This window comes from Colletes latitarsis, unplaced genomic scaffold (genome assembly GCF_051014445.1).
Source record: "Colletes latitarsis isolate SP2378_abdomen unplaced genomic scaffold, iyColLati1 scaffold0007, whole genome shotgun sequence".
Classification (NCBI taxonomy): Eukaryota; Metazoa; Arthropoda; class Insecta; order Hymenoptera; family Colletidae; genus Colletes; species Colletes latitarsis.
Genome location: NW_027488367.1, coordinates 6,558,864 through 6,584,206, shown reverse-complemented (window position 1 = coordinate 6,584,206; position 25,343 = coordinate 6,558,864). Strand labels below are relative to the sequence as shown.

General features: G+C 44.0%; 1 protein-coding gene across 1 annotated transcript; it reads right to left on the bottom strand.

Annotated features, from left to right (window-relative positions):
- Positions 1-4,412: 4,412 nt before the first annotated feature.
- On the bottom strand, positions 4,413-5,527 carry LOC143350586 (uncharacterized). Its single transcript, XM_076782662.1, has 2 exons — positions 4,455-5,527; positions 4,413-4,416 (listed from the first exon to the last, which is right to left on the bottom strand). Exons 1-2 carry the CDS (start codon positions 5,525-5,527, stop codon positions 4,413-4,415), a joined length of 1,077 nt encoding a protein of 358 aa, XP_076638777.1.
- Between the last annotated feature and the right edge of the window lie 19,816 nt (positions 5,528-25,343).

Genomic DNA, 25,343 nt, shown 5'->3' with positions numbered 1-25,343 from the left:
AGTACAACAAAACATTCGTGGGCTGTTAAAACTGCAACTCAGCTGGAAAAGCCACGATACGTCATTTTTGCGCTGCAGACTGGTCGGAAGAACAACATGTCTAAAGATGCAAGCAATTTCGATGAATGTAACTTGACCAATGTGAAACTGTATCTAAACTCTGACTTTTATCCATATGATGACTTGAATCTTGATTTTGATAAAAACAGATATGCTATTCTTTTTGATATGTATGCACGTTTTCGTAAAGCTTATTATGGATACGACTGTTACGAAACGCTTTGCAACAGGGAGAACTTTTCGTTGTATGGACCGTTTGTAGTCATTGATTGTTCGAGACAGAACGAATCAATCAAGAGCGCTACCATAGATGTGCGAATAGAATTTGATTGTAAAGAAAACGTGCCAGCAAATACTACCGCCTATTGTCTTATTTTACATGATCGTGTTGTCGAATACTGTCCCCTGTCCAACGTTGTGCGCAAGATTACATAAACTGTAACATCAGCAATGTTTGTAATATATATAACAGGCGGACACGCCGCATTGCAGCATAGTTTCAAAGATATTTTCATAATGGTACCAACATTCGTCGACATGCAGGGGTTCGTTAGCGACACAGAGTTTGTTGTAAAGGAAGTGGCGGTGTTGAAAAAGGGAAGCACTCTAGCGCATTATATCTTCCAAAGTCCATATCCATGGTGTTTATTATCAGCACCCGATAAATCACGAGCTACTTGGGTGACGAAGAATCACCACGGACTGTCGTGGGACGACGGTTTTATACCATACAACATGAGCAAAATGCTTATTACATCGGCAATAATTGATGAGTCAAACCCAATCGTCTATGTTAAAGGACTTCAAAAACGTGATTGGTTAACAAACTTGGTGGCTGAACATATTAATGCAGAGAACATCGATGCTGATTATGGTGATATTGAATGTTTAAAAAATCTTGATTGTGCAAATACATGGCGATGTGGTAACCATAAAAAGACATGCGCTATGCAAAATGTATTTAAATTATACAATTGGTGGTTAAAATATAAAAAATAAATGTACCTTTTTTGATTTGTAAAATGTATTTAAATTATGCAATTGGTGGTTAAAATATTGGAAATAAATGTATCTTTTTGAATCAATTTATGTCATTTAAAAAATACATCTAATTTCCTCATCCTCCTCCTTCCTAGCAATTTTTATAAAATTATGAACTTTCAGAATATGTCTAAAAATCTTTTAATGTTTTTGCAAGCTTCTGAAAAACATGTACTTATTAGTGATGGTTGAAATATTAAATATAAATGTATCTTTTTATAAAATTATGAACTTTAGTTTTTGAAAAATGTGTTTGAAAAATCTCGATCGTGCTAATACATTGTAATCCAACAACCATGAAAAGACTTGTGTTTTACAAAAATGTATTTAAATTATACAGCGAGTGGTTGAAATATCAGAAATAATAATTTTTTTTTTTTTTTTTTTTTTTTTTTTACTGTGAACTTTTCCAAATGTAAAATTAATAACAAATTGGGGCGAGGGAGATGTGTAGAGATACCATGTATATATAAATTGTTTTATTACATACTATAATTACATACATAAAAATATATATAATGAAATGAATAAAAAAATATAAAAATTACATGAAAATATAAATAAAAAATATATGTATTGAAAAATGAATAAGAAATATAAAAATTACATAGAAAATATAAATAAAAATATATATATTGAAAAATGAATAAGAAATATAAAAATTATATAAAAAATATATATATTGAAAAATGAATAAGAAATATAATTGGTATGTCTAAAGCGGTATTTTATAATGCCCCCACGGCAGCGTCTTGGTTGAATATGGTACAATATATCGTTTGTCATCGTATGGACTCAAAGCAATTTTTGTTTCTGATACCGTGTACACTTCATGCAACATGGATCTTATACACGATTAGTGACAAATCTTTTCAACCTCACCCATCAAACATTGCACATAATCATCAAATGTTATAGTTCGCGCTACAACATTACTCTTGACACCTTTCACCTTTTTCGTATCTTTCTTACCATCGACTTGTATGGCATACATTTTCGCTCTCAATCCAACAAATTCCGTCATAATCGCACCATTATTTTCATCTTTCATTAAACCTGGTACCTTCTTATTAGCAAGCGGAATACCATATCGATTGTCTGTGGGATAATCGCTCGTGTCAAAGCGGGTAATATCGCGTATCATAAGTTCATAAATATCGTCACACTCGATGTGGTAGATTAGACTGTCTGTATCGGTGTACATAATTTTACATTTATTCCTATGTGTGGGTAACATGTAATCGTAATGGAATTCATACAAACAAATCTTAGATATATCTAGTATACACATGCCCACATAGATTGGTTTGTTAAATTTTACGAACAATTTATGCAGTTCGATCGCAACTAGGTTTTCCGAAAATATGCTGCGACTGTGGAAATTTGGTTTAGCGATTAGTGCCTCTGCACCGTATCTCCCTCCCCATTTCGTTACTAATTTTACATCTACATGATTGCGCACATTCTCCATGGTTTTACCAAACACTGCATTATTCATTAACTTATATAAATTTCTCTCAAAATCGTTTGTAGCAAGAGTTCTGAACTTTGTATTTAGTTCGATGTAATCGCGAAGCCATGGGGATTGGGAAAACTGTAATACGCGGTGAACTTCAGTTACGCGAAGGCCGTGACGAATACATTGCTGCAGATTGCGATAGTGTATTACGTAACGCTTCTTATCGTATAGAGTTGCGAGGAGCTTCTCCTGGCGCTTGCCAGGTGGTTTATCATGTGTTGGGCAGAACGGTAGGTCAGTGTGCGAATCATGCAGATGTTGCGGATACTCTAGATCGACTTCCAAAATATACCCCGTCGATGAGTCTAACGCTACGGTCATTACATCTACATCTTTGTTGTTGACCCACTGAAAATTGGCATATGGTAATGGTTGACACATTGCCCAGCCGTACAAATTATTTACATCGAAATACATTAAATATGACGACGGTTGCGATGGATCGTGCGATTGCGTGTATTTGTTGTTGGCTCGTGCGCGTCTGTTGGAACATTGACTCAAACCACCACGTATACCACGTTCGATAAATAGGACCATGTCAATATCGGTAAGAAGTTCGAAATTGATACGTGTATGCTTCAGCATGGCATCCCACGTAAAACCAGGCAAAGTATAATAGTGCGCGGGGTCGAGTCCATAACTTGCGATGCAACTATTGCGAAAATTTTCAAAAATATCAGCCAACAGCAAGACATCCGTCTTCAGATACAAATCGCTATACTCGCCGAGCGTTTCAATGGAGAACCGCTTCCACACGTTGACAGCGTGTGCGTAGTCGTTTTCGGATACTGTATCGCCAGTTAAGGAACTGTAAAATGAATTGCGTGATGGTAAACATGATTGGTCCAACTTTTCAATACAGTCAATGTACTCGTATGGAAACACCCCTTTTCGCGTCAATAAATCAAAATCTTCCGCAGATAATTTTTGAAACTCGGACCGTGTAATTTCAAGTTTATCTTTACTAAGAAAAGATACCAATTTCTCGAGACTTGTATTTAAAAATTTAAATGAATCGATGAATTGCAATTTTATGCGCTTGCGCGAGTTTGATTCTTCATTCGCGTTTTCAACGTATTTTGTAAATGAAATGTACTTCTCTTTTGTTATCGGCAATACAGTGACATCACCCTCAAATGCTGTGGCTATCTCCTTGATAATAAAATGTGAATCATAACCGGATAAATTGTGAAAGACTATAGGGATGACAAATGCGTCTTTATAATTTAGATTGTGATTTGAATGTGCAGGACCTCTGTACCGACCGGTTAAGTGGCAATGATCGCGTACTCGCATATCATCTCGCGTAAACGGTGTTTCGCATATATGGCAGTGTGTTGCCATATTAAAATTTCGTAATTGTTCAGCTGATAAATTTTCCATGGGTACATTGGTCGATAAGATGGACTTTACACGATGTGACAAATCTTGAAGTTGTCCCACAAACCATGATATGCAATCAGGATCGCGACGACATTGAAACGTAGATAACGAGTCGTCGTACGAGCACCGCACATAATATCCCACGCTAAATACTCGATGATGCTGGTACGTGTATCTTGACGCTTCTCGATCAGTATCCGTTTTCTCCAGGATGCATTCCAGATCGGCATACACGATAAACGGAACACGCTCTTTCCTGTTGTAGTTGCTGAAGCTGAGCCACTTACTGCAATCATCATTTGGCAATATGATTGCGCAATCGTTCATCTTCTCACAATCCATGGTGTGAGCTTCCAGCTTCTCATTCGAACTAAAGTAGTGTAAGCATCTGCAATAAGAGGCATAATTTTTATCTAGCATAAAATATTTAAAAGATTTATTATATACATACCTATCACAAAAGTATTTCCTGCCATTATGTTTACTCAATTGTGTGCATACGAGGCGAGATAAGTTCTTAATCCATGTGAAATGTCCCACGTCGTTTGCTCCTTCTAAATACAACAAATTGACATGTCTTTCCATCTTCTTATCAGTGACTCGTATTGGTAACACCTTCTTATTCTCAATGGTATAGACATTGATGGAGATGTTGTTGATATGTTCAAACTTTTTAATTTGGTTCAATGTCATTGGAAATTCAATATCCTGGATATTCAACACTGTTGTATAATGAGGATATGACGATGCGAGAGATACGTGACTTTCGGCTGGATACAGAGCGGCCACCACCGACCACGCAAAACATGCATTGTCCGTCGAGCATACATTGATTACTGCTTTCTTTAGTCGTACCTCTCGCGGTAATTGTACGGCACATCCTGCATGCATTGGCATATATTTATTTACATTAACAATTAAATTCAGTATCCGCGACAGCGCCCACCCACTATCACGTTCCTGAAATTCGTCTAAGGATGCTAGAATGGGTTCGATGACACGTAAATCATACCATTCGCGTAGGTCAGACAAGCGAAAAAGTTCACAATTTTTCGTGTTAACACTTTTGTTTGCACATTTGTTACCAACAACAAATTCACCATTAAGTATAGTATTTATTTTTACACTATCATGTTTCAGCAGAATGTTTCGCACATGATCGACTACAATATCCCTCGCATCTTCGAGAAAATTGCGAGGTTCTATGTGGTTAGAATTTATCACTGCACCGGTCAATATACGGTTAACGAAAGCCGTATCAATTTCATGCCATCTGAGTCTTGCACTATGTCCAGCACCCGCATGTACAAATCGATTACGTGTCGAATCTTTTAGACTTTCTAATCTAGCGATACGAGCAATCAATGATTGTTTTTCACCGATTGAGAGTCGCAGTCTCTTGATTCGGCTTCGTTCCTCCAACGAATCGAGATAATCGCCAAATCGATGTTCCCATAAATTGTATTCTTCCATCGACCTTAATTGAGCGGCTTGCTCGTACAGCTCCTGCTCTCGATGATCCATACTGTCGTCTTTTGTGTTAATGTGTATAGTGATGCATACGATATATTACAAAAAATCACTGTTCCCGATGATGCTTTCGGTGATGCTCGCGATATATTACAGAAATCTGTGTCCGCGAATGCGCTGTTATAGGTTTTGCAGAGGTTGTGTTTTTTGCGCGTGTTCATCCACAAATGTATTGTATACGTTTTTTGCACATGTTCAGTGTAATCTAAAACACCTTGCAAAAAAGTTGCACTTTTCGCAGAAGAACATGTAACATAAAATAGTAAGAAGGGGGAACAACGTGTACGTAAATATGGTTGGGGTTCAATAACTCGCACAATTCATGGATCGAACACGAGTTGCAACGCGTTGCAAATTCCGACGTGTATCTAGTTGAAAAAGTATTGCGTAAGAAGGGGAACAACGTGTACGTAAAATGGTTGGGGCTCAATAACTCGCACAATTCGTGGATCCACAAAAGTAATGTTTTGTAACATAATTATTCATTGCTTTAATAAATATATCATATTTTTAAATCATCAAAACATGGTATCTAATTTCTTTCCCATGGTAAGGGTCTCCATATATATATGTTACAGAATTCTTTGCCTGTGAATGCAATGTATACGTTTGCAGAAGTTGCGTTTTTGCACGTGTTCAGTGTAATCTAAAACGTCTTGCAAAAAAACGTTGCGCTCTTCGCAAAAGAAGAACATGCGACATAAAATAAGAATATGAATAGCGTGTACGTAAAATGATTAGGACCCCAATAGCTCACACAATTCGTGTGTAATGTTATACGCTTTGCAGAAGTTTCATGTTTAGACATGTTCAAGGTAATCTAAAAAATTTTTTGCAAAAAGTTGCACTTTTCACAGAAGAAGAACACGTGATATAAAAAATTCCTCCTTCCCCACAAATGATCTATGTCGCGAAGAATATTATTTGTTTGCATCATCCTGCGAATGTAATGTTATACGCTTTGCAGAAGTTGCATGTTTAGACGTGTTCAAGGCAATCTAAAAGACATTTTTGCAAAAGTTGCACTTTTCGCAGAAGAAGAACATGTGATATAAAAAATTCCTTCCCCCCACTACGCACCACCCGCTTCCCTGAAATTCGTCCCCCCACTACGCGCCACCCGCTTCCCTGATACATATGATGCAACGTTGCATTTAAGTGCTGCACAATATTCACACTCGTTTGATAGTATCGTCGTGAAACATTATCTATTGAATTCTACGTTCAAATTTTTTCTGAAAAAATGAATTATTGCATTCCTTACGATACAGCATGCACAAGTAACGAGTAAGTATTATTACCACAATTTTTTTCTTATCCATTTTTTCTTATTGTTATTACTTATTGTCATTACTTACCTTTTATTCTTTATTTACTTTTCTACATGCAACAGTAGCAAAAAACAGCATCCAACGCCTTATATACTGGGAAGGAGGTTTGCCCTCACATCCACAGCATACAAGTATTTGGATATTGCAATCGGTGTAGGACCTGTATCCGCCGTGGAAATTATACTTGGTGATACTCGAGGAAATAAATTGTTGCTGTCTTACTCAACATGGATGGTGTTTATTCAGAAACGCGAGGACATCAAACAACATGTGCTATCAGCTCCTTCTCCAACATCGTTATCAATTTGTGATTTGGTGCTTACGGTTGTTGCAATGCATGATATGAACATTGTACAAGTGAAATTGCATGATGCTTGCATGTATATGAAACCGACAACTCTATTGTTTTTATTCGAACTGGAACAGTGCATCGAGCATGCATATTCGTGGCTATGCCAAAATGCGCACTATGTTGGTGAGAAATACCAAGAATTTACAAATATTTTAAGACGCAATAGTATTATGCGTAAACGTGATGCAGACAAAATCCTTCGTGAATATTACGATAAAAATTCGCCTGTAGATTGCGAGCTGTTAGCATATGCGCTGGATAACATTTTATATGATGCTATTAATAATTAAAAATAAAAACTGTATCTAATTTTTGTGAAATAAAATTTCGAAATAGTCAAAAGATGTCTAATCTCTTTCCCCACCTCCTCTTTATCGACCTCTGATAATTACCTTTGATAATTACCACTTCTTTTTACCAGATGCATCTCTTTTATCACGCCTTCCCTTTTTATCGATACCAAGCAATTACCCTCATTCATTTTCTAACCTCTGCTAATTACCAGCCGTTAATGTCAATTATCGATCGTTGATACTAATTACCGACCATAAATACTAATTACCAACCATAGATACTAATTACCGACCGTAGATACCAATTATCGACTGTCGGTAATAGTTACCGACCCCCCACTCCGACTACCCCCCCCCCCCCCCGACGGACCCACTACGGCCCCCCACTCCGGCGCACAGGCCCCCTCCCCCACCCCCCTCACCCCAATTTCCCCCCTCCCCCGCACCCCCCTCGGAGCCCCTGTCCAGAACTCCCCTTACTCACCTACTCATCTGGCTCGTACCTTCGCATTTTTTGCCTACTTGTTTGCAAGATCCTGGGCTTATTCTGGTTTGGAACACGTAGTAATGTGGTTCTACACCGAAACAGTCAATTAAACCTGGTTGCGATTAATATTTTAGAGGATAACGCCGGTTATGTCTGAGTTAGGTCTGGGATTTGCAATCATCTGGCTCGTACCTCCGCATTTTTCGCCTACTTGTTTGCAAGATCCAGGGCTTTTTCTGGTTTGGATCACGTAGTAATGTGGTACCACACCGTAACAGTCAATTAAACGTGGTTGCGATTAATATTATGGAGGATAACGCCGGTTATGTCTCGGTTAGGTCTGGGATTTGCCCTCATCTGGCTCGTACCTTCCAATTTTTCGCATACTTGTTGGCAAGACCCTGGGCTTTTTCTCGTTTGGATCACGTAGTAATGCGGTACCACACCGAAGCAGTCAATTAAACCTGGTTGCGATTAATATTTTAGAGGATAACGCCGGTTATGTCTCGGTTAGGTCTGGAATTTGCCCTCATCTGACTCGTTCTTCCGCATTTTTCGCATACTTGTTTGCCAGATCCTGGCCTTTTTCTGGTTTGGATCACGTAGTAAAGCGGTACCACACCGAAACAGTCAATTAAACCTAGTTGCGATTAATATTTTAGAGGATAACGCCGGTTATGTCTCGGTTAGGTCTGGGATTTGCCCTCATCTGTCTCGTGCTTTCGTATTTTTCGCATACTTGTTAGCCAGATCCTGGGCTTTTTCTGGTTTGTATCACGTAGTAATGTGGTGCCACACTGAAACAGTCAATTAAACCTGGTTTCGATTAATATTTTAGAGGATAACGCCGGTTATGTCTGGGTTAGGTCTGGTATTTGCCCTCATCTGGCTCGTACTTTCGCATTTTTCGCATACTTGTTGGCCATATCCTGGCCTTTTTCTGGTTTGGATCACGTAGTAATGCGGTACCACACCGAAACAGTCAATTAAACCTGGTTGCGAGTAATATTTTAGAGGATAACGCCGGTTATGTCTCGGTCAGGTCAGGGATTTGCCCTCATCTGGCTCGTACTTTCGCATTTTTCGCATACTTGTTGGCCAGATCCTGGCCGTTTCTGGCTAGGACCACGTAGTAATTTGGTACCACACCGAAACAGTCATTTAAAGCTGGCTCCGATTAATATTTTAGAGCATAACGCCGGTTATGTCTCGGTTAGGTCTGGGATGTGCCCCCATCTGGCTCGTACTTTCGCATTTTTCGCATACTTGTTGGCCAGATCCTGGTTTTTTTCTGGTTTGGATCCCGTAGTAATGTGGTTCCACACCGAAACAGTCAATTAAACCAGGTTGCGATTAATATATTAGAGGATAACGCCGGTTATGTCTGGGTTAGGTCTGGAATTTGCCCTCATCTGGCTCGTACTTTCGCATTTTTCGCCTACTTGTTTGCAAGATCCTGGGCTTTTTATGGTTTGGATCACGCAGTAATGTGGTACCACACTAAAACAGCCAATAAAAGCTGGTTCCGATTAGTATTCTAGAGGATAACGCTCGTTTTGTCTGGGTTAGTTCTGGTATTTGCAATCATCTGGCTCATACTTCCGCATTTTTTGCATACTTGTTGGCCTGATCCTGGCCTTTTTCTGGTTTGGATCAAGTAGTAAAGCGGTACCACACCGAAACCGTCAATTAAACCTGGTTGCGATTAATATTTTAGAGGATAGCGCCGGTTATGTCTCGGTTAGGTCTGGGATTTGCCCTCATCTGGCTCGTACTTTCGCATTTTTCGCATACTTGTTGGCCAGATCCTGGCCTATTTCTGGTTTGGATCACGTAGTAATGCGGTACCACACCGAAACGGTCAATTAAACCTGGTTGCGATTAATATTTTAGCGGATAACGCCGGTTATGTCTCGGTTAGGTCTGGGATTTGCCCTCATCTGGCTCGTTCTTTCATATTTTCGCTTACTTGTTGGCCAGATCCTGTGCTTTTTCTGGTTTGGATCACGCAGTAATGTGGTACCACCCTGAAACAGTCAATAAAAGCTGGTTCCGAATAGTATTTTAGAGGATAACGTAGGTTACGTCTGGGTTAGTTCTGGTATTTGCAATCATCTGGCTCATACTTTCGCGTTTTTCGCATACTTGTTGGCCAGATCCTGGGTTTTTTCTGGTTTGGATAAAGTAGTAATGACGTTCCACACCGAAACAGTCAATTAAACCAGGTTGCGATTAATATTTTAGAGGATAACGCCGTTTATGTCTCGGTTAGGTCTGGGATTTGCCCTCATCTGTCTCGTGCTTTCGTATTTTTCGCATACTTGTTGTCCAGATCCTGGGCTTTTTCTGGTTTGTATCACGTAGTAATGTGGTGCCACACTGAAACAGTCAATTAAACCAGGTTGCGATTAATATTTTAGAGGATAACGCCGGTTATGTCTGGGTTAGGTCTGGTATTTGCCCTCATCTGGCTCGTATTTTCGCATTTTTCGCATACTTGTTGGCCAGATCCTGGCCTTTTTCTGGCTTGGACCACGTAGTAATGTGGTATCACACTGAAACAGTCAATTAAACCTGGTTACAATTCCAATTTTAGAGGATAACGCCGGTTATGTCTGGGTTAGTTCTGGTATTTGCCCTCATCTGGCTCGTACTTTCGCATTTTTCGCATACTTGTTGGCAAGATCCTGGGCTTTTCTTGGTTTGGATCACGTAGTAATGTGGTACCACACTGAAACAGTCAATTAAACCTGGTTCCGATTAATATTTTAGAGGATAATGCTGGTTATGTCTGGGTTAGGTCTGGGATTTGCCCTCATCTGGCTCGTACTTTCGCATTTTTCGCATACTTGTTGGCCAGATCCTGGCCTTTTTCTGGCTTGGACCACGTAGTAATGTGGTACCACACTGAAACACTCAATTAAACCTGGTTCCGATTAATATTTTAGAGGATAACGCCGGTTATGTCTGGGTTAGTTCTAGTATTTGCAATCGTGTGGCTCATACTTTCGCAATTTTCGCGTACTTGTTGGCCAGATCTTGGGTTTTTTGTGGTGTGGATCCCGTCGTAATGTGGTTCCACACCGAACCAGTCAATTAAACCTGGTTGCGATTAATATTTTAGAGGATAACGTAGGTTACGTCTGGGTTAGTTCTGGTATTTGCAATCATCTGGCTCATACTTTCGCGTTTTTCGCATACTTGTTGGCCAGATCCTGGGTTTTTTCTGGTTTGGATAAAGTAGTAATGACGTTCCACACCGAAACAGTCAATTAAACCAGGTTGCGATTAATATTTTAGAGGATAACGCCGTTTATGTCTCGGTTAGGTCTGGGATTTGCCCTCATCTGTCTCGTGCTTTCGTATTTTTCGCATACTTGTTGGCCAGATCCTGGGCTTTTTCTGGTTTGTATCACGTAGTAATGTGGTGCCACACTGAAACAGTCAATTAAACCAGGTTGCGATTAATATTTTAGAGGATAACGCCGGTTATGTCTGGGTTAGGTCTGGTATTTGCCCTCATCTGGCTCGTATTTTCGCATTTTTCGCATACTTGTTGGCCAGATCCTGGCCTTTTTCTGGCTTGGACCACGTAGTAATGTGGTATCACACTGAAACAGTCAATTAAACCTGGTTACAATTCCAATTTTAGAGGATAACGCCGGTTATGTCTGGGTTAGTTCTGGTATTTGCCCTCATCTGGCTCGTACTTTCGCATTTTTCGCATACTTGTTGGCAAGATCCTGGGCTTTTCTTGGTTTGGATCACGTAGTAATGTGGTACCACACTGAAACAGTCAATTAAACCTGGTTCCGATTAATATTTTAGAGGATAATGCTGGTTATGTCTGGGTTAGGTCTGGGATTTGCCCTCATCTGGCTCGTACTTTCGCATTTTTCGCATACTTGTTGGCCAGATCCTGGCCTTTTTCTGGCTTGGACCACGTAGTAATGTGGTACCACACTGAAACACTCAATTAAACCTGGTTCCGATTAATATTTTAGAGGATAACGCCGGTTATGTCTGGGTTAGTTCTAGTATTTGCAATCGTGTGGCTCATACTTTCGGAATTTTCGCGTACTTGTTGGCCAGATCTTGGGTTTTTTGTGGTGTGGATCCCGTCGTAATGTGGTTCCACACCGAACCAGTCAATTAAACCTGGTTGCGATTAATATTTTAGAGGATAATGCTGGTTATGTCTGGGTTAGTTCTAGTATTTGCAATCGTCTGGCTCATACTTTTTTTTTTTTTTTTTTTTGTCGTGGGGAAAATCTTCGAAAGACTCCCTCCCACCTCCTTGGGGAGAGGTGGGAGGGGTGTGTGGGATTCCCCGCGCCCGTACAACGACAGGCGCGGGACCTACCCACTAAAAACCCCACGGTGACCCTTCGGCACGCTTTGGGAGGATACCGGGAATCGCTCGAAGCATTCTTCCGGTATCCTCCCCGTGCCCGCGCTTTCGCGCCCATCCCCCGGGGGGACAATCGGTCCCCCCAGTAGACACACTGCCTCATAGCGGCGGGACGGGGCCACTCCATCCCGCCGCTATCCGTCCCGGGGCCGCGTTTAGTGGCGGCTGCGAGCCCCAACTCGCAACCGCCCGCGACCCCGTTTCCACCCCTCGGCAGCCGGGCGTTCATGGCCGCATCAGACCACCGAGGGTGCCTCCCCTTGCGTCGGACCGGTAGGGGGAGGCACTCCTACCCCCAACCGGTCCGACCCGGCGCCGCCTGGTGGGAGGAGGGTCCCCTCAGGACCCCCCTCCCAGCCTAGGTCATCCGCCACGCCGAGGCGGCCGCCCGCGACGCCTCGCGACCGGGCGACGACCTCGGGCCACCGCACGAGCGCGAGCTTCAGCGCGCCGCTGAAGCTCGCGCTCCCTCCCCGCGGCCTCCTTCTGCAACATTACGTTCTCGCAGAAGGAGGCCACGGCCCTCCACTTCTCCTCGCTGCCGAGCATGGCGCGCACCACGCCCGGCAGCGAGACATCCCGCCCGACGACGCCGACCAGGACACGGCGCTCCCCCTCCCACGCGGGGCATACCTCCAGGGTATGATCCGCCGTGTCCTGCTCAGCGTCGCAGTGGCAGCAACGCGCCGTCGGCTCCTTCCCTATCCGGCACAGGTATCTTCCGAAGCTGCCATGCCCGGAAAATACCTGTGCCAGCCGGTAGGTGAGGCTGCCATGGCCTCTGTCCAGCCACTCCTTCAGGAGTGGCCGAACAGCCCCGACAGTCCGGTGCCCCGCGGTTGGCAGAGCCAGCCGCTCCTGCCACGCGAGCAACACGGACTGCCGGGCCTGGCGCTTCAAATCGCCCCAAGCAGGTTCCTGCCCGCCCGGGACCGCCCCCACCACCGCGCGACGGTCGACGCGGTGCCGGTACATCAACGCGTGCGACCGCGCGAGCAGGTCCATGGGCGGCATCCCCGCTAGAACCGTCGCCGCCTCATGTGACATGGTCCGATACCCGCGGACGACCCTGAGCGCCATGCGCCTCTGCACCCGACGCAGCATAGTCATGCTGCGCCGGGAGGCAGCCAGGTCGTCCGCCCAGACGGGGGCCCCGTATAGGGCCACCGACTGGACCATTGCCACATAGAGGCGACGAACTCGGCCCGCCGGGCCCCCCAGGTTGGGCAGGATCCGGCCCAGAGCCGCAACCATCCTTTCCAACCGGGGGACCAGGCAGCGGAAATGCTTCTCGAAACGCCAGTGGCTATCGAGGATCAGCCCCAGATACCTGATCTGGGGCTTCACCTCGATGTCAGCCCCACCCACCCGAATCAGAGGGGGTGGCGGATCCTGCCGAGGTGAATGAAACGCAATCACCTCGGTCTTATGGACCGCCACCGTCATCCCCATCCCCCTGATCCGGTCGACGACGCGTTGCGACCCCTCCTCCGCGCGACGCATGGCCCTCCCCCAGTGCGCCCCGACGGCCAGCACCAGTGTGTCATCCGCATAACACACCGTGCTGACGCCGTCGGGGAGGCCGGCCCGCAACACCGAGTCGTACGCGATGTTCCACAGGAGTGGCCCGAGGACCGACCCCTGCGGAACACCGCAGTACGCCTCCCTCCGCATATCACCATCCCGGCCCGGATACTCGATCCACCTGCCGCGGAGATAATCCCCGACGACCGCCCTGAGACAGTCTGGCTCATACTTTCGCAATTTTCGCGTACTTGTTGGCCAGATCTTGGGTTTTTTGTGGTGTGGATCCCGTCGTAATGTGGTTCCACACCGAACCAGTCAATTAAACCTGGTTGCGATTAATATTTTAGAGGATAACGCCGGTTATGTCTCGGTTAGGTCTGGGATTTGCCCTCATCTGGCTCGTACCTTCCAATTTTTCGCATACTTGTTGGCAAGATCCTGGGCCTTTTCTCGTTTGGATCACGTAGTAATGTGGTACCACACCGAAGCAGTCAATTAAACCTGGTTGCGATTAATATTTTTGAGGATAACGCCGGTCATGTCTCGGTTAGGTCTGGAATTTGCCCTCATCTGACTCGTACCTACGCATTTTTCGCATACATGTTTGCCAGATCCTGGCCTTTTTCTGGTTTGGATCGCGTAGTAATGTGGTACCACACTGAAGCAGTCAATAAAAGCTGGTTCCGATTAATATTTTAGATGATAACGCCGGTTATGTCTCGGTTAGGTCTGGGATTTGCCCTCATCTGGCTCGTACTTTCGCATTTTTCGCATACTCGTTGGCCAGATCCTGGGCTAATTCTGGTTTGGAACACGTAGTAATGTGGTTCTACACCGAAACAGTCAATTAAACCTTGTTGCGATTAATATTTTAGAGGATAACGCCGGTTATGTCAAGGTTAGCTCTGGTATTTGACCTCATCTGGCTCGTACTTTCGCATTTTTCGCATACTTGTTGGCCAGAGCCTGGCTTTTCTCTGGCTTGGACCACGTAGTACTGTGGTATCACACTGAAACAGTCAATTAAACCTGGTTGCGATTAATATTTTAGAGGATAACGCCGGTTATGTCTGGGTTAGGTCTGGGATTTGCAATCATCTGGCTCGTACCTCCGCATTTTTCGCCTACTTGTTTGCAAGATCCTGGGCTTTTTCTGGTTTGGATCACTTAGTAATGAGGTACCACACTGAAACCGTCAACAAAAGCTGGTTCCGATTAGTATTCTAGTGGATAACGCTCGTTTTGTCTGGGTTAGTTCTGGTATTTGCATTCATCTGGCTCGTGCTTTCATATTTTTCGCTTACTTGTTGGCCAGATCCTGGGCTTTTTCTGGTTTGGATCAAGTAGTAATGTGATACCACCCTGAAACAGTCAATTAAACCTGGTTGCGATTAATATTTTAGAGGATAACGCCGTTTATGTCTCGGTTAGGTCTGGTATTTGCCCTTATCTGGCTCGTATTTTCGCATTTTTCGCATACTTGTTGGCCAGATCCTGGCCGTTTCTGGCTTGGACCACGTAGTAATGTGATACCACCCTGAAACAGTCAATTAAACCTGGTTGCGATTAATATTTTAGAGGATAACGCCGTTTATGTCTCGGTTAGGTCTGGTATTTGCCCTTATCTGGCTCGTATTTTCGCATTTTTCGCATACTTGTTGGCCAGATCCTGGCCTTTTTCTGGCTTGGACCACGTAGTAATGTGGTATCACACTGAAACTGTCAATTAAACCTGGTTGCGATTAATATTTTAGAGGATAACGCCGTTTATGTCTCGGTTAGGTCTGGTATTTGCCCTTATCTGGCTCGTACCTCCGCATTTTTCGCATATTTGTTGGCCAGAGCCTGGCTTTTCTCTGGCTTGGACCACGTAGTACTGTGGTATCACACTGAAACAGTCAATTAAACCTGGTTGCGATTAATATTTTAGAGGATAACGCCGGTTATGTCTCGGTTATGTCTGGGATTTGCCCTCATCTGCCTCGTACTTTCGCATTTTTTGGATACTTGTTGGACTGATCCTGGCCTTTTTCTGGCTTGGACCACGTAGTAATGTGATACCACCCTGAAACAGTCAATTAAACCTGGTTGCGATTAATATTTTAGAGGATAACGCCGTTTATGTCTCGGTTAGGTCTGGTATTTGCCCTTATCTGGCTCGTATTTTCGCATTTTTCGCATACTTGTTGGCCAGAGCCTGGCTTTTCTCTGGCTTGGACCACGTAGTACTGTGGTATCACACTGAAACAGTCAATTAAACCTGGTTGCGATTAATATTTTAGAGGATAACGCCGGTTATGTCTGGGTTAGGTCTGGGATTTGCAATCATCTGGCTCGTACCTCCGCATTTTTCGCCTACTTGTTTGCAAGATCCTGGGCTTTTTCTGGTTTGGATCACTTAGTAATGAGGTACCACACTGAAACCGTCAACAAAAGCTGGTTCCGATTAGTATTCTAGTGGATAACGCTCGTTTTGTCTGGGTTAGTTCTGGTATTTGCATTCATCTGGCTCGTGCTTTCATATTTTTCGCTTACTTGTTGGCCAGATCCTGGGCTTTTTCTGGTTTGGATCAAGTAGTAATGTGATACCACCCTGAAACAGTCAATTAAACCTGGTTGCGATTAATATTTTAGAGGATAACGCCGTTTATGTCTCGGTTAGGTCTGGTATTTGCCCTTATCTGGCTCGTATTTTCGCATTTTTCGCATACTTGTTGGCCAGATCCTGGCCGTTTCTGGCTTGGACCACGTAGTAATGTGATACCACCCTGAAACAGTCAATTAAACCTGGTTGCGATTAATATTTTAGAGGATAACGCCGTTTATGTCTCGGTTAGGTCTGGTATTTGCCCTTATCTGGCTCGTATTTTCGCATTTTTCGCATACTTGTTGGCCAGATCCTGGCCTTTTTCTGGCTTGGACCACGTAGTAATGTGGTATCACACTGAAACTGTCAATTAAACCTGGTTGCGATTAATATTTTAGAGGATAACGCCGTTTATGTCTCGGTTAGGTCTGGTATTTGCCCTTATCTGGCTCGTACCTCCGCATTTTTCGCATATTTGTTGGCCAGAGCCTGGCTTTTCTCTGGCTTGGACCACGTAGTACTGTGGTATCACACTGAAACAGTCAATTAAACCTGGTTGCGATTAATATTTTAGAGGATAACGCCGGTTATGTCTCGGTTATGTCTGGGATTTGCCCTCATCTGCCTCGTACTTTCGCATTTTTTGGATACTTGTTGGACTGATCCTGGCCTTTTTCTGGCTTGGACCACGTAGTAATGTGATACCACCCTGAAACAGTCAATTAAACCTGGTTGCGATTAATATTTTAGAGGATAACGCCGTTTATGTCTCGGTTAGGTCTGGTATTTGCCCTTATCTGGCTCGTATTTTCGCATTTTTCGCATACTTGTTGGCCAGATCCTGGCCTTTTTCTGGCTTGGACCACGTAGTAATGTGGTATCACACTGAAACTGTCAATTATTCCTGGTTCCGATTCATATTTTAGAGGATAATGCCGGTTATGTCTGGGTTAGGTCTGGTATTTGCCCTCAACTGGTTCGTACTTTCGCATTTTTCGCATACTTGTTGGCAAGATCCTGGGCTTCTCTTGGTTTGGATCACGTAGTAATGTGGTACCACACTGAAACAGTCAATTAAACCTGGTTCCGATTAATATTTTAGAGGATAACGCCGGTTATGTCTCGGTCAGGTCTAGGATTTGCCCTCATCTGGCTCGTACTTTCGCATTTTTCGCATACTTGTTGGCCAGATCCTGGCCGTTTCTGGCTTGGACCACGTAGTAATTTGGTACCACAACGAAACAGTCAATTACAGCTGGTTCCGATTAATATTTTAGAGGATAACGCCGGTTATGTCTGGGTTAGGTCTGGTATTTGCCCTCATCTGGCTCGTACTTTCGCATTTTTCGCATACTTGTTGGCCAGATCCTGGCCGTTTTCTGGTGTGGATCACGTAGTGATTTGGTACCACACCGAAACAGTCAATTTAAGCTGGTTCCGATTAATATTTTAGAGGATAACGGCGGTTATGTCTGGGTTAGGTCTGGGATTTGCCCTCATCTGGCTCGTACTTTCGCATTTTTCGCATACTTGTTGGCCAGATCCTGGACTTTTTCTGGTTTGGATCCCGGAGTAATGTGGTTCCACACCGAAACAGTCAATTAAACCAGGTTGCGATTAATATTTTAGAGGATAACGCCGGTTATGTCTGGGTTAGGTCTGGAATTTGCCCTCATCTGGCTCGTACTTTCGCATTTTTCGCATACTTGTTGGCCAGATCCTGGCCTTTTTCTGGTTTGGATCACGTAGTAATGCGGTACCACACCGAAACAGTCAATAAAACATGGTTGCGATTAATATTTTAGCGGATAACGCCGGTTATGTCTCGGTTAGGTCTGGGATTTGCCCTCATCTGGCTCGTGCTTTCATATTTTTCGCTTACTTGTTGGCCAGATCCTGGCCTTTTTCTGGCTTGGACCACGTAGTAATGTGGTATCACACTGAAACTGTCAATTAAACCTGGTTCCGATTCATATTTTAGAGGATAATGCCGGTTATGTCTGGGTTAGGTCTGGTATTTGCCCTCATCTGGTTCGTACTTTCGCATTTTTCGCATACTTGTTGGCAAGATCCTGGGCTTCTCTTGGTTTGGATCAGGTAGTAATGTGGTACCACACTGAAACAGTCAATTAAACCTGGTTCCGATTAATATTTTAGAGGATAATGCTGGTTATGTCCGGGTTAGTTCTAGTATTTGCAATCATCTGGCTCATACTTTCGCAATTTTCGCGTACTTGTTGGCCAGATCTTGGGTTTTTTGTGGTTTGGATCCCGTCGTAATGTGGTTCCACACCGAACCAGTCAATTAAACCTGGTTGCGATTAATATTTTAGAGGATAACGCCGGTTATGTCTGGGTTTGTTCTGGTATTTGCCCTCATCTGGCTCGTATTTTCGCATTTTTCGCATACTTGTTGGCCATATCCCGGCCTTTTTCTGGCTTGGACCACGTAGTGATGTGGTACCACACTGAAACAGTCAATTAAACCTGGTTCCGATTAATATTTTAGAGGATAACGCCGGTTATGTCTCGGTCAGGTCTAGGATTTGCCCTCATCTGGCTCGTACTTTCGCATTTTTCGCATACTTGTTGGCCAGATCCTGGCCGTTTCTGGCTTGGACCACGTAGTAATTTGGTACCACAACGAAACAGTCAATTACAGCTGGTTCCGATTAATATTTTAGAGGATAACGCCGGTTATGTCTGGGTTAGGTCTGGTATTTGCCCTCATCTGGCTCGTACTTTCGCATTTTTCGCATACTTGTTGGCCAGATCCTGGCCGTTTTCTGGTGTGGATCACGTAGTAATTTGGTACCACACCGAAACAGTCAATTTAAGCTGGTTCCGATTAATATTTTAGAGGATAACGGCGGTTATGTCTGGGTTAGGTCTGGGATTTGCCCTCATCTGGCTCGTACTTTCGCATTTTTCGCATACTTGTTGGCCAGATCCTGGACTTTTTCTGGTTTGGATCCCGGAGTAATGTGGTTCCACACCGAAACAGTCAATTAAACCAGGTTGCGATTAATATTTTAGAGGATAACGCCGGTTATGTCTGGGTTAGGTCTGGAATTTGCCCTCATCTGGCTCGTACTTTCGCATTTTTCGCATACTTGTTGGCCAGATCCTGGCCTTTTTCTGGTTTGGATCACGTAGTAATGCGGTACCACACCGAAACAGTCAATTAAACATGGTTGCGATTAATATTTTAGCGGATAACGCCGGTTATGTCTCGGTTAGGTCTGGGATTTGCCCTCATCTGGCTCGTGCTTTCATATTTTTCGCTTACTTGTTGGCCAGATCCTGGGCTTTTTCTGGTTTGGATCAAGTAGTAATGTGATACCACCCTGAAACAGTCAATTAACCCTGGTTGCGATTAATATTTTAGGGGATAACGCCGGTTATGTCTCGGTCAGGTCTGGGATTTGCCCTCATCTGGCTCGTACTTTCGCATTTTTCGCATACTTGTTGGCCAGATCCTGGCCGTTTCTGGCTAGGACCACGTAGTAATTTGGAGCCACACCGAAACAGTCAATTAAAGCTGGCTCCGATTAATATTTTAGAGGATAACGCCGGTTATGTCTGGGTTAGGACTGGTATTTGCCCTCATCTGGCTCGTACTTTCGCATTTATCGCATACTTGTTGGCCAGATCCTGGCCGTTTTCTGGTGTGGATCACGTAGTTATGCGTTACCACACCGAAACAGTCAATTAAACCTGGTTGCGATTAATGTTTTAGAGCATAACGCCGGTTATGTCTCGGTTAGGTCTGGGATTTGCCCTCATCTGGCTCGTGCTTTCGCATTTTTCGCATACTTGTTGGCCAGATCCTGGCCTTTTTCAGGTTTGGATCCCGTAGTAATGAGGTTCCACACCGAAATAGTCAATTAAAGCTGGTTCCGATTCATATTTTGGAGGATAACGCCGGTTATGTCTGGGTTAGGTCTGGTATTTGCCCTCATCTGGCTCGTACTTTCGCATTTTTCGCATACTTGTTGGCCAGATCCTGGGCTTTCTCTGGTTTGTATCACGTAGTAATGTGGTGCCACACTGAAACAGTCAATTAAACCTTGCTCCGATTAATATTTTAGAGGATAACGCCGGTTATGTCTGGGTTTGGTCTGGTATTTGCCCTCATCTGGCTCGTATTTTCGCATTTTTCGCATACTTGTTGGCCAGATCCTGGCCTTTTTCTGGCTAGGACCACGTAGTGATGTGGTACCACACTGAAACAGTCAATTAAACCTGGTTCCGATTAATATTTTAGAGGATAACGCCGGTTATGTCTGGGTTAGGTCTGGTATTTGCCCTCATCTGGCTCGTACATTCGCATTTTTCGCATACTTGTTGGCCCGATCCTGGCCGTTTTCTGGTGTGGATCACGTAGTAATGCGTTACCACACCGAAACAGTCAATTAAAGCTGGTTCCGATTCATATTTTGGAGGATAACGCCGGTTATGTCTCGGTTAGGTCTGGGATTTGCCCTCATCTGGCTCGTGCTTTCGCATTTTTCGCATACTTGTTGGCCAGATCCTGGCCTTTTTCTGGTTTGGATCCCGTAGTAATGAGGTTCCACACCGAAATAGTCAATTAAAGCTGGTTCCGATTCATATTTTGGAGGATAACGCCGGTTATGTCTGGGTTAGGTCTGGTATTTGCCCTCATCTGGCTCGTACTTTCGCATTTTTCGCATACTTGTTGGCCAGATCCTGGGCTTTCTCTGGTTTGTATCACGTAGTAATGTGGTGCCACACTGAAACAGTCAATTAAACCTTGCTCCGATTAATATTTTAGAGGATAACGCCGGTTATGTCTGGGTTTGGTCTGGTATTTGCCCTCATCTGGCTCGTATTTTCGCATTTTTCGCATACTTGTTGGCCAGATCCTGGCCTTTTTCTGGCTTGGATCACGTAGTAATGCGTTACCACACCGAAACAGTCAATTAAACCTGGTTGCGATTAATGTTTTAGAGCATAACGCCGGTTATGTCTCGGTTAGGTCTGGGATTTGCCCTCATCTGGCTCGTGCTTTCGCATTTTTCGCATACTAGTTGGCCAGATCCTGGCCTTTTTCTGGTTTGGATCCCGTAGTAATGAGGTTCCACACCGAAATAGTCAATTAAAGCTGGTTCCGATTCATATTTTGGAGGATAACGCCGGTTATGTCTGGGTTAGGTCTGGTATTTGCCCTCATCTGGCTCGTACTTTCGCATTTTTCGCATACTTGTTGGCCATATCCTGGGCTTTCTCTGGTTTGTACCACGTAGTGATGTGGTACCACACTGAAACAGTCAATTAAACCTGGTTCCGATTAATATTTTAGAGGATAACGCCGGTTATGTCTGGGTTAGGTCTGGTATTTGCCCTCATCTGGCTCGTACTTTCGCATTTTTCGCATACTTGTTGGCCATATCCTGGCCTTTTTCTGGCTTGGACCACGTAGTGATGTGGTACCACACTGAAACAGTCAATTAAACTTGGTTCCGATTAATATTTTAGAGGATAACGCCGGTTATGTTTCGGTCAGGTCTGGGATTTGGCCTCATCTGGCTCGTACTTTCGCATTTTTCGCATACTTGTTGGCCAGATCCTGGGCTTTCTCTGGTTTGTATCACGTAGTAATGTGGTGCCACACTGAAACAGTCAATTAAACCTTGCTCCGATTAATATTTTAGAGGATAACGCCGGTTATGTCTGGGTTAGGTCTGGGATTTGCCCTCATCTGGCTCGTACTTTCGCATTTTTCGCATACTTGTTGGCCAGATCCTGGCCGTTTCTGGCTTGGACCACGTAGTAATTTGGTACCACACCGAAACAGTCAATTAAACCAGGTTGCGATTAATATTTTAGAGGATAACGCCGGTTATGTCTGGGTTAGGTCTGGAATTTGCCCTCATCTGGCTCGTACTTTCGCAATTTTGGCATACTTCTTGGCCAGATCCTGGGCTTTCTCTGGTTTGTATCACGTAGTAATGTGGTGCCACACTGAAACAGTCAATTAAACCTGGTTCCGATTAATATTTTAGAGGATAACGCCGGTTATGTCTGGGTTAGGTCTGGTATTTGCTCTCATCTGGCTCGTACTTTCGCATTTTTCGCATACTTGATGGCCAGATCCTGGGCTTTCTCTGGTTTGTATCACGTAGTAATGTGGTGCCACACTGAAGCAGTCAATTAAACCTGGTTCCGATTAATATTTTAGAGGATAACGCCGGTTATGTCTGGGTTTGGTCTGGTATTTGCCCTCATCTGGCTCGTATTTTCGCATTTTTCGCATACTTGTTGGCCAGATCCTGGCCTTTTTCTGGCTTGGACCACGTAGTGATGTGGTACCACACTGAAACAGTCAATTATACCTGGTTCCGATTAATATTTTAGAGGATAACGCCGGTTATGTCTCGGTTAGGTCTGGTATTTGCCCTCATCTGGCTCGTACTTTCGCATTTTTCGCATACTTGTTGGCCATATCCTGGCCTTTTTCTGGTTTGGATCACGTAGTAATGCGGTACCACACCGAAACAGTCAATTAACCCTGGTTGCGATTAATATTTTAGAGGATAACGCCGGTTATGTCTCGGTCAGGTCTGGGATTTGCCCTCATCTGGCTCGTACTTTCGCATTTTTCGCATAGTTGTTGGCCAGATCCTGGCCGTTTCTGGCTAGGACCACGTAGTAATTTGGAACCACACCGAAACAGTCAATTAAAGCTGGCTCCGATTAATATTTTAGAGGATAACGCCGGTTATGTCTGGGTTAGGACTGGTATTTGCCCTCATCTGGCTCGTACTTTCGCATTTATCGCATACTTGTTGGCCAGATCCTGGCCGTTTTCTGGTGTGGATCACGTAGTAATGCGTTACCACACCGATACAGTCAATTAAACCTGGTTGCGATTAATGTTTTAGAGCATAACGCCGGTTATGTCTCGGTTAGGTCTGGGACTTGTCCTCATCTGGCTCGTACTTTCGCATTTTTCGCATACCTGTTGGCCATATCCTGGCCTTTCTCTGGTTTGGATCACGTAGTAATGCGGTACCACACCGAAACAGTCAATTAACCCTGGTTGCGATTAATATTTTAGAGGATAACGCCGGTTATGTCTCGGTCAGGTCTGGGATTTGCCATCATCTGGCTCGTACTTTCGCATTTTTCGCATACTTGTTGGCCAGATCGTGGCCGTTTCTGGCTAGGACCACGTAGTAATTTGGTACCACACCGAAACAGTCAATTAAAGCTGGCTCCGATTAATATTTTAGAGGATAACGCCGGTTATGTCTGTGTTAGGTCTGGAATTTGCCCTCATCTGGCTGGTACTTTCGCATTTTTCGCATACATGTTGGCCAGATCCTGGCCTTTTTCTGGTTTGGCTCACGTAGTAATGCGGTACCACACCGATATTGTCAACTACACCTGGTTGCGATTAATATTTTAGAGGATAACGCCGGTTATGTCTCGGTTAGGTCTGGGATTTGCCCTCATCTGGCTCGTACCTTCGCATTTTTCGCATACTTGTTGGCCAGATCCTGGGCTTTCTCTGGTTTGTATCACGTAGTAATGTGGTGCCACACTGAAACAGTCAATTAAACCTTGCTCCGATTAATATTTTAAAGGATAACGCCGGTTATGTCTGGGTTTGGTCTGGTATTTGCCCTCATCTGGCTCGTATTTTCGCATTTTTCGCATACTTGTTGGCCAGATCCTGGCCTTTTTCTGGCTTGGACCACGTAGTGATGTGGTACCACACTGAAACAGTCAATTAAACCTGGTTCCGATTAATATTTTAGAGGATAACGCCGGTTATGTCTGGGTTAGGTCTGGTATTTGCCCTCATCTGGCTCGTACATTCGCATTTTTCGCATACTTGTTGGCCCGATCCTGGCCGTTTTCTGGTGTGGATCACGTAGTAATGCGTTACCACACCGAAACAGTCAATTAAAGCTGGTTCCGATTCATATTTTGGAGGATAACGCCGGTTATGTCTCGGTTAGGTCTGGGATTTGCCCTCATCTGGCTCGTGCTTTCGCATTTTTCGCATACTTGTTGGCCAGATCCTGGCCTTTTTCTGGTTTGGATCCCGTAGTAATGAGGTTCCACACCGAAATAGTCAATTAAAGCTGGTTCCGATTCATATTTTGGAGGATAACGCCGGTTATGTCTGGGTTAGGTCTGGTATTTGCCCTCATCTGGCTCGTACTTTCGCATTTTTCGCATACTTGTTGGCCAGATCCTGGGCTTTCTCTGGTTTGTATCACGTAGTAATGTGGTGCCACACTGAAACAGTCAATTAAACCTTGCTCCGATTAATATTTTAGAGGATAACGCCGGTTATGTCTGGGTTTGGTCTGGTATTTGCCCTCATCTGGCTCGTATTTTCGCATTTTTCGCATACTTGTTGGCCAGATCCTGGCCTTTTTCTGGCTTGGATCACGTAGTAATGCGTTACCACACCGAAACAGTCAATTAAACCTGGTTGCGATTAATGTTTTAGAGCATAACGCCGGTTATGTCTCGGTTAGGTCTGGGATTTGCCCTCATCTGGCTCGTGCTTTCGCATTTTTCGCATACTTGTTGGCCAGATCCTGGCCTTTTTCTGGTTTGGATCCCGTAGTAATGAGGTTCCACACCGAAATAGTCAATTAGAGCTGGTTCCGATTCATATTTTGGAGGATAACGCCGGTTATGTCTGGGTTAGGTCTGGTATTTGCCCTCATCTGGCTCGTACTTTCGCATTTTTCGCATACTTGTTGGCCATATCCTGGGCTTTCTCTGGTTTGTATCACGTAGTGATGTGGTACCACACTGAAACAGTCAATTAAACCTGG

Coding starts and splice junctions, on each gene's coding strand:
- LOC143350586 (XM_076782662.1), bottom strand. CDS start 5,527: ATGGATCATCGAGAGCAGGAGCTGTACGAGCAAGCCGCTCAATTAAGG.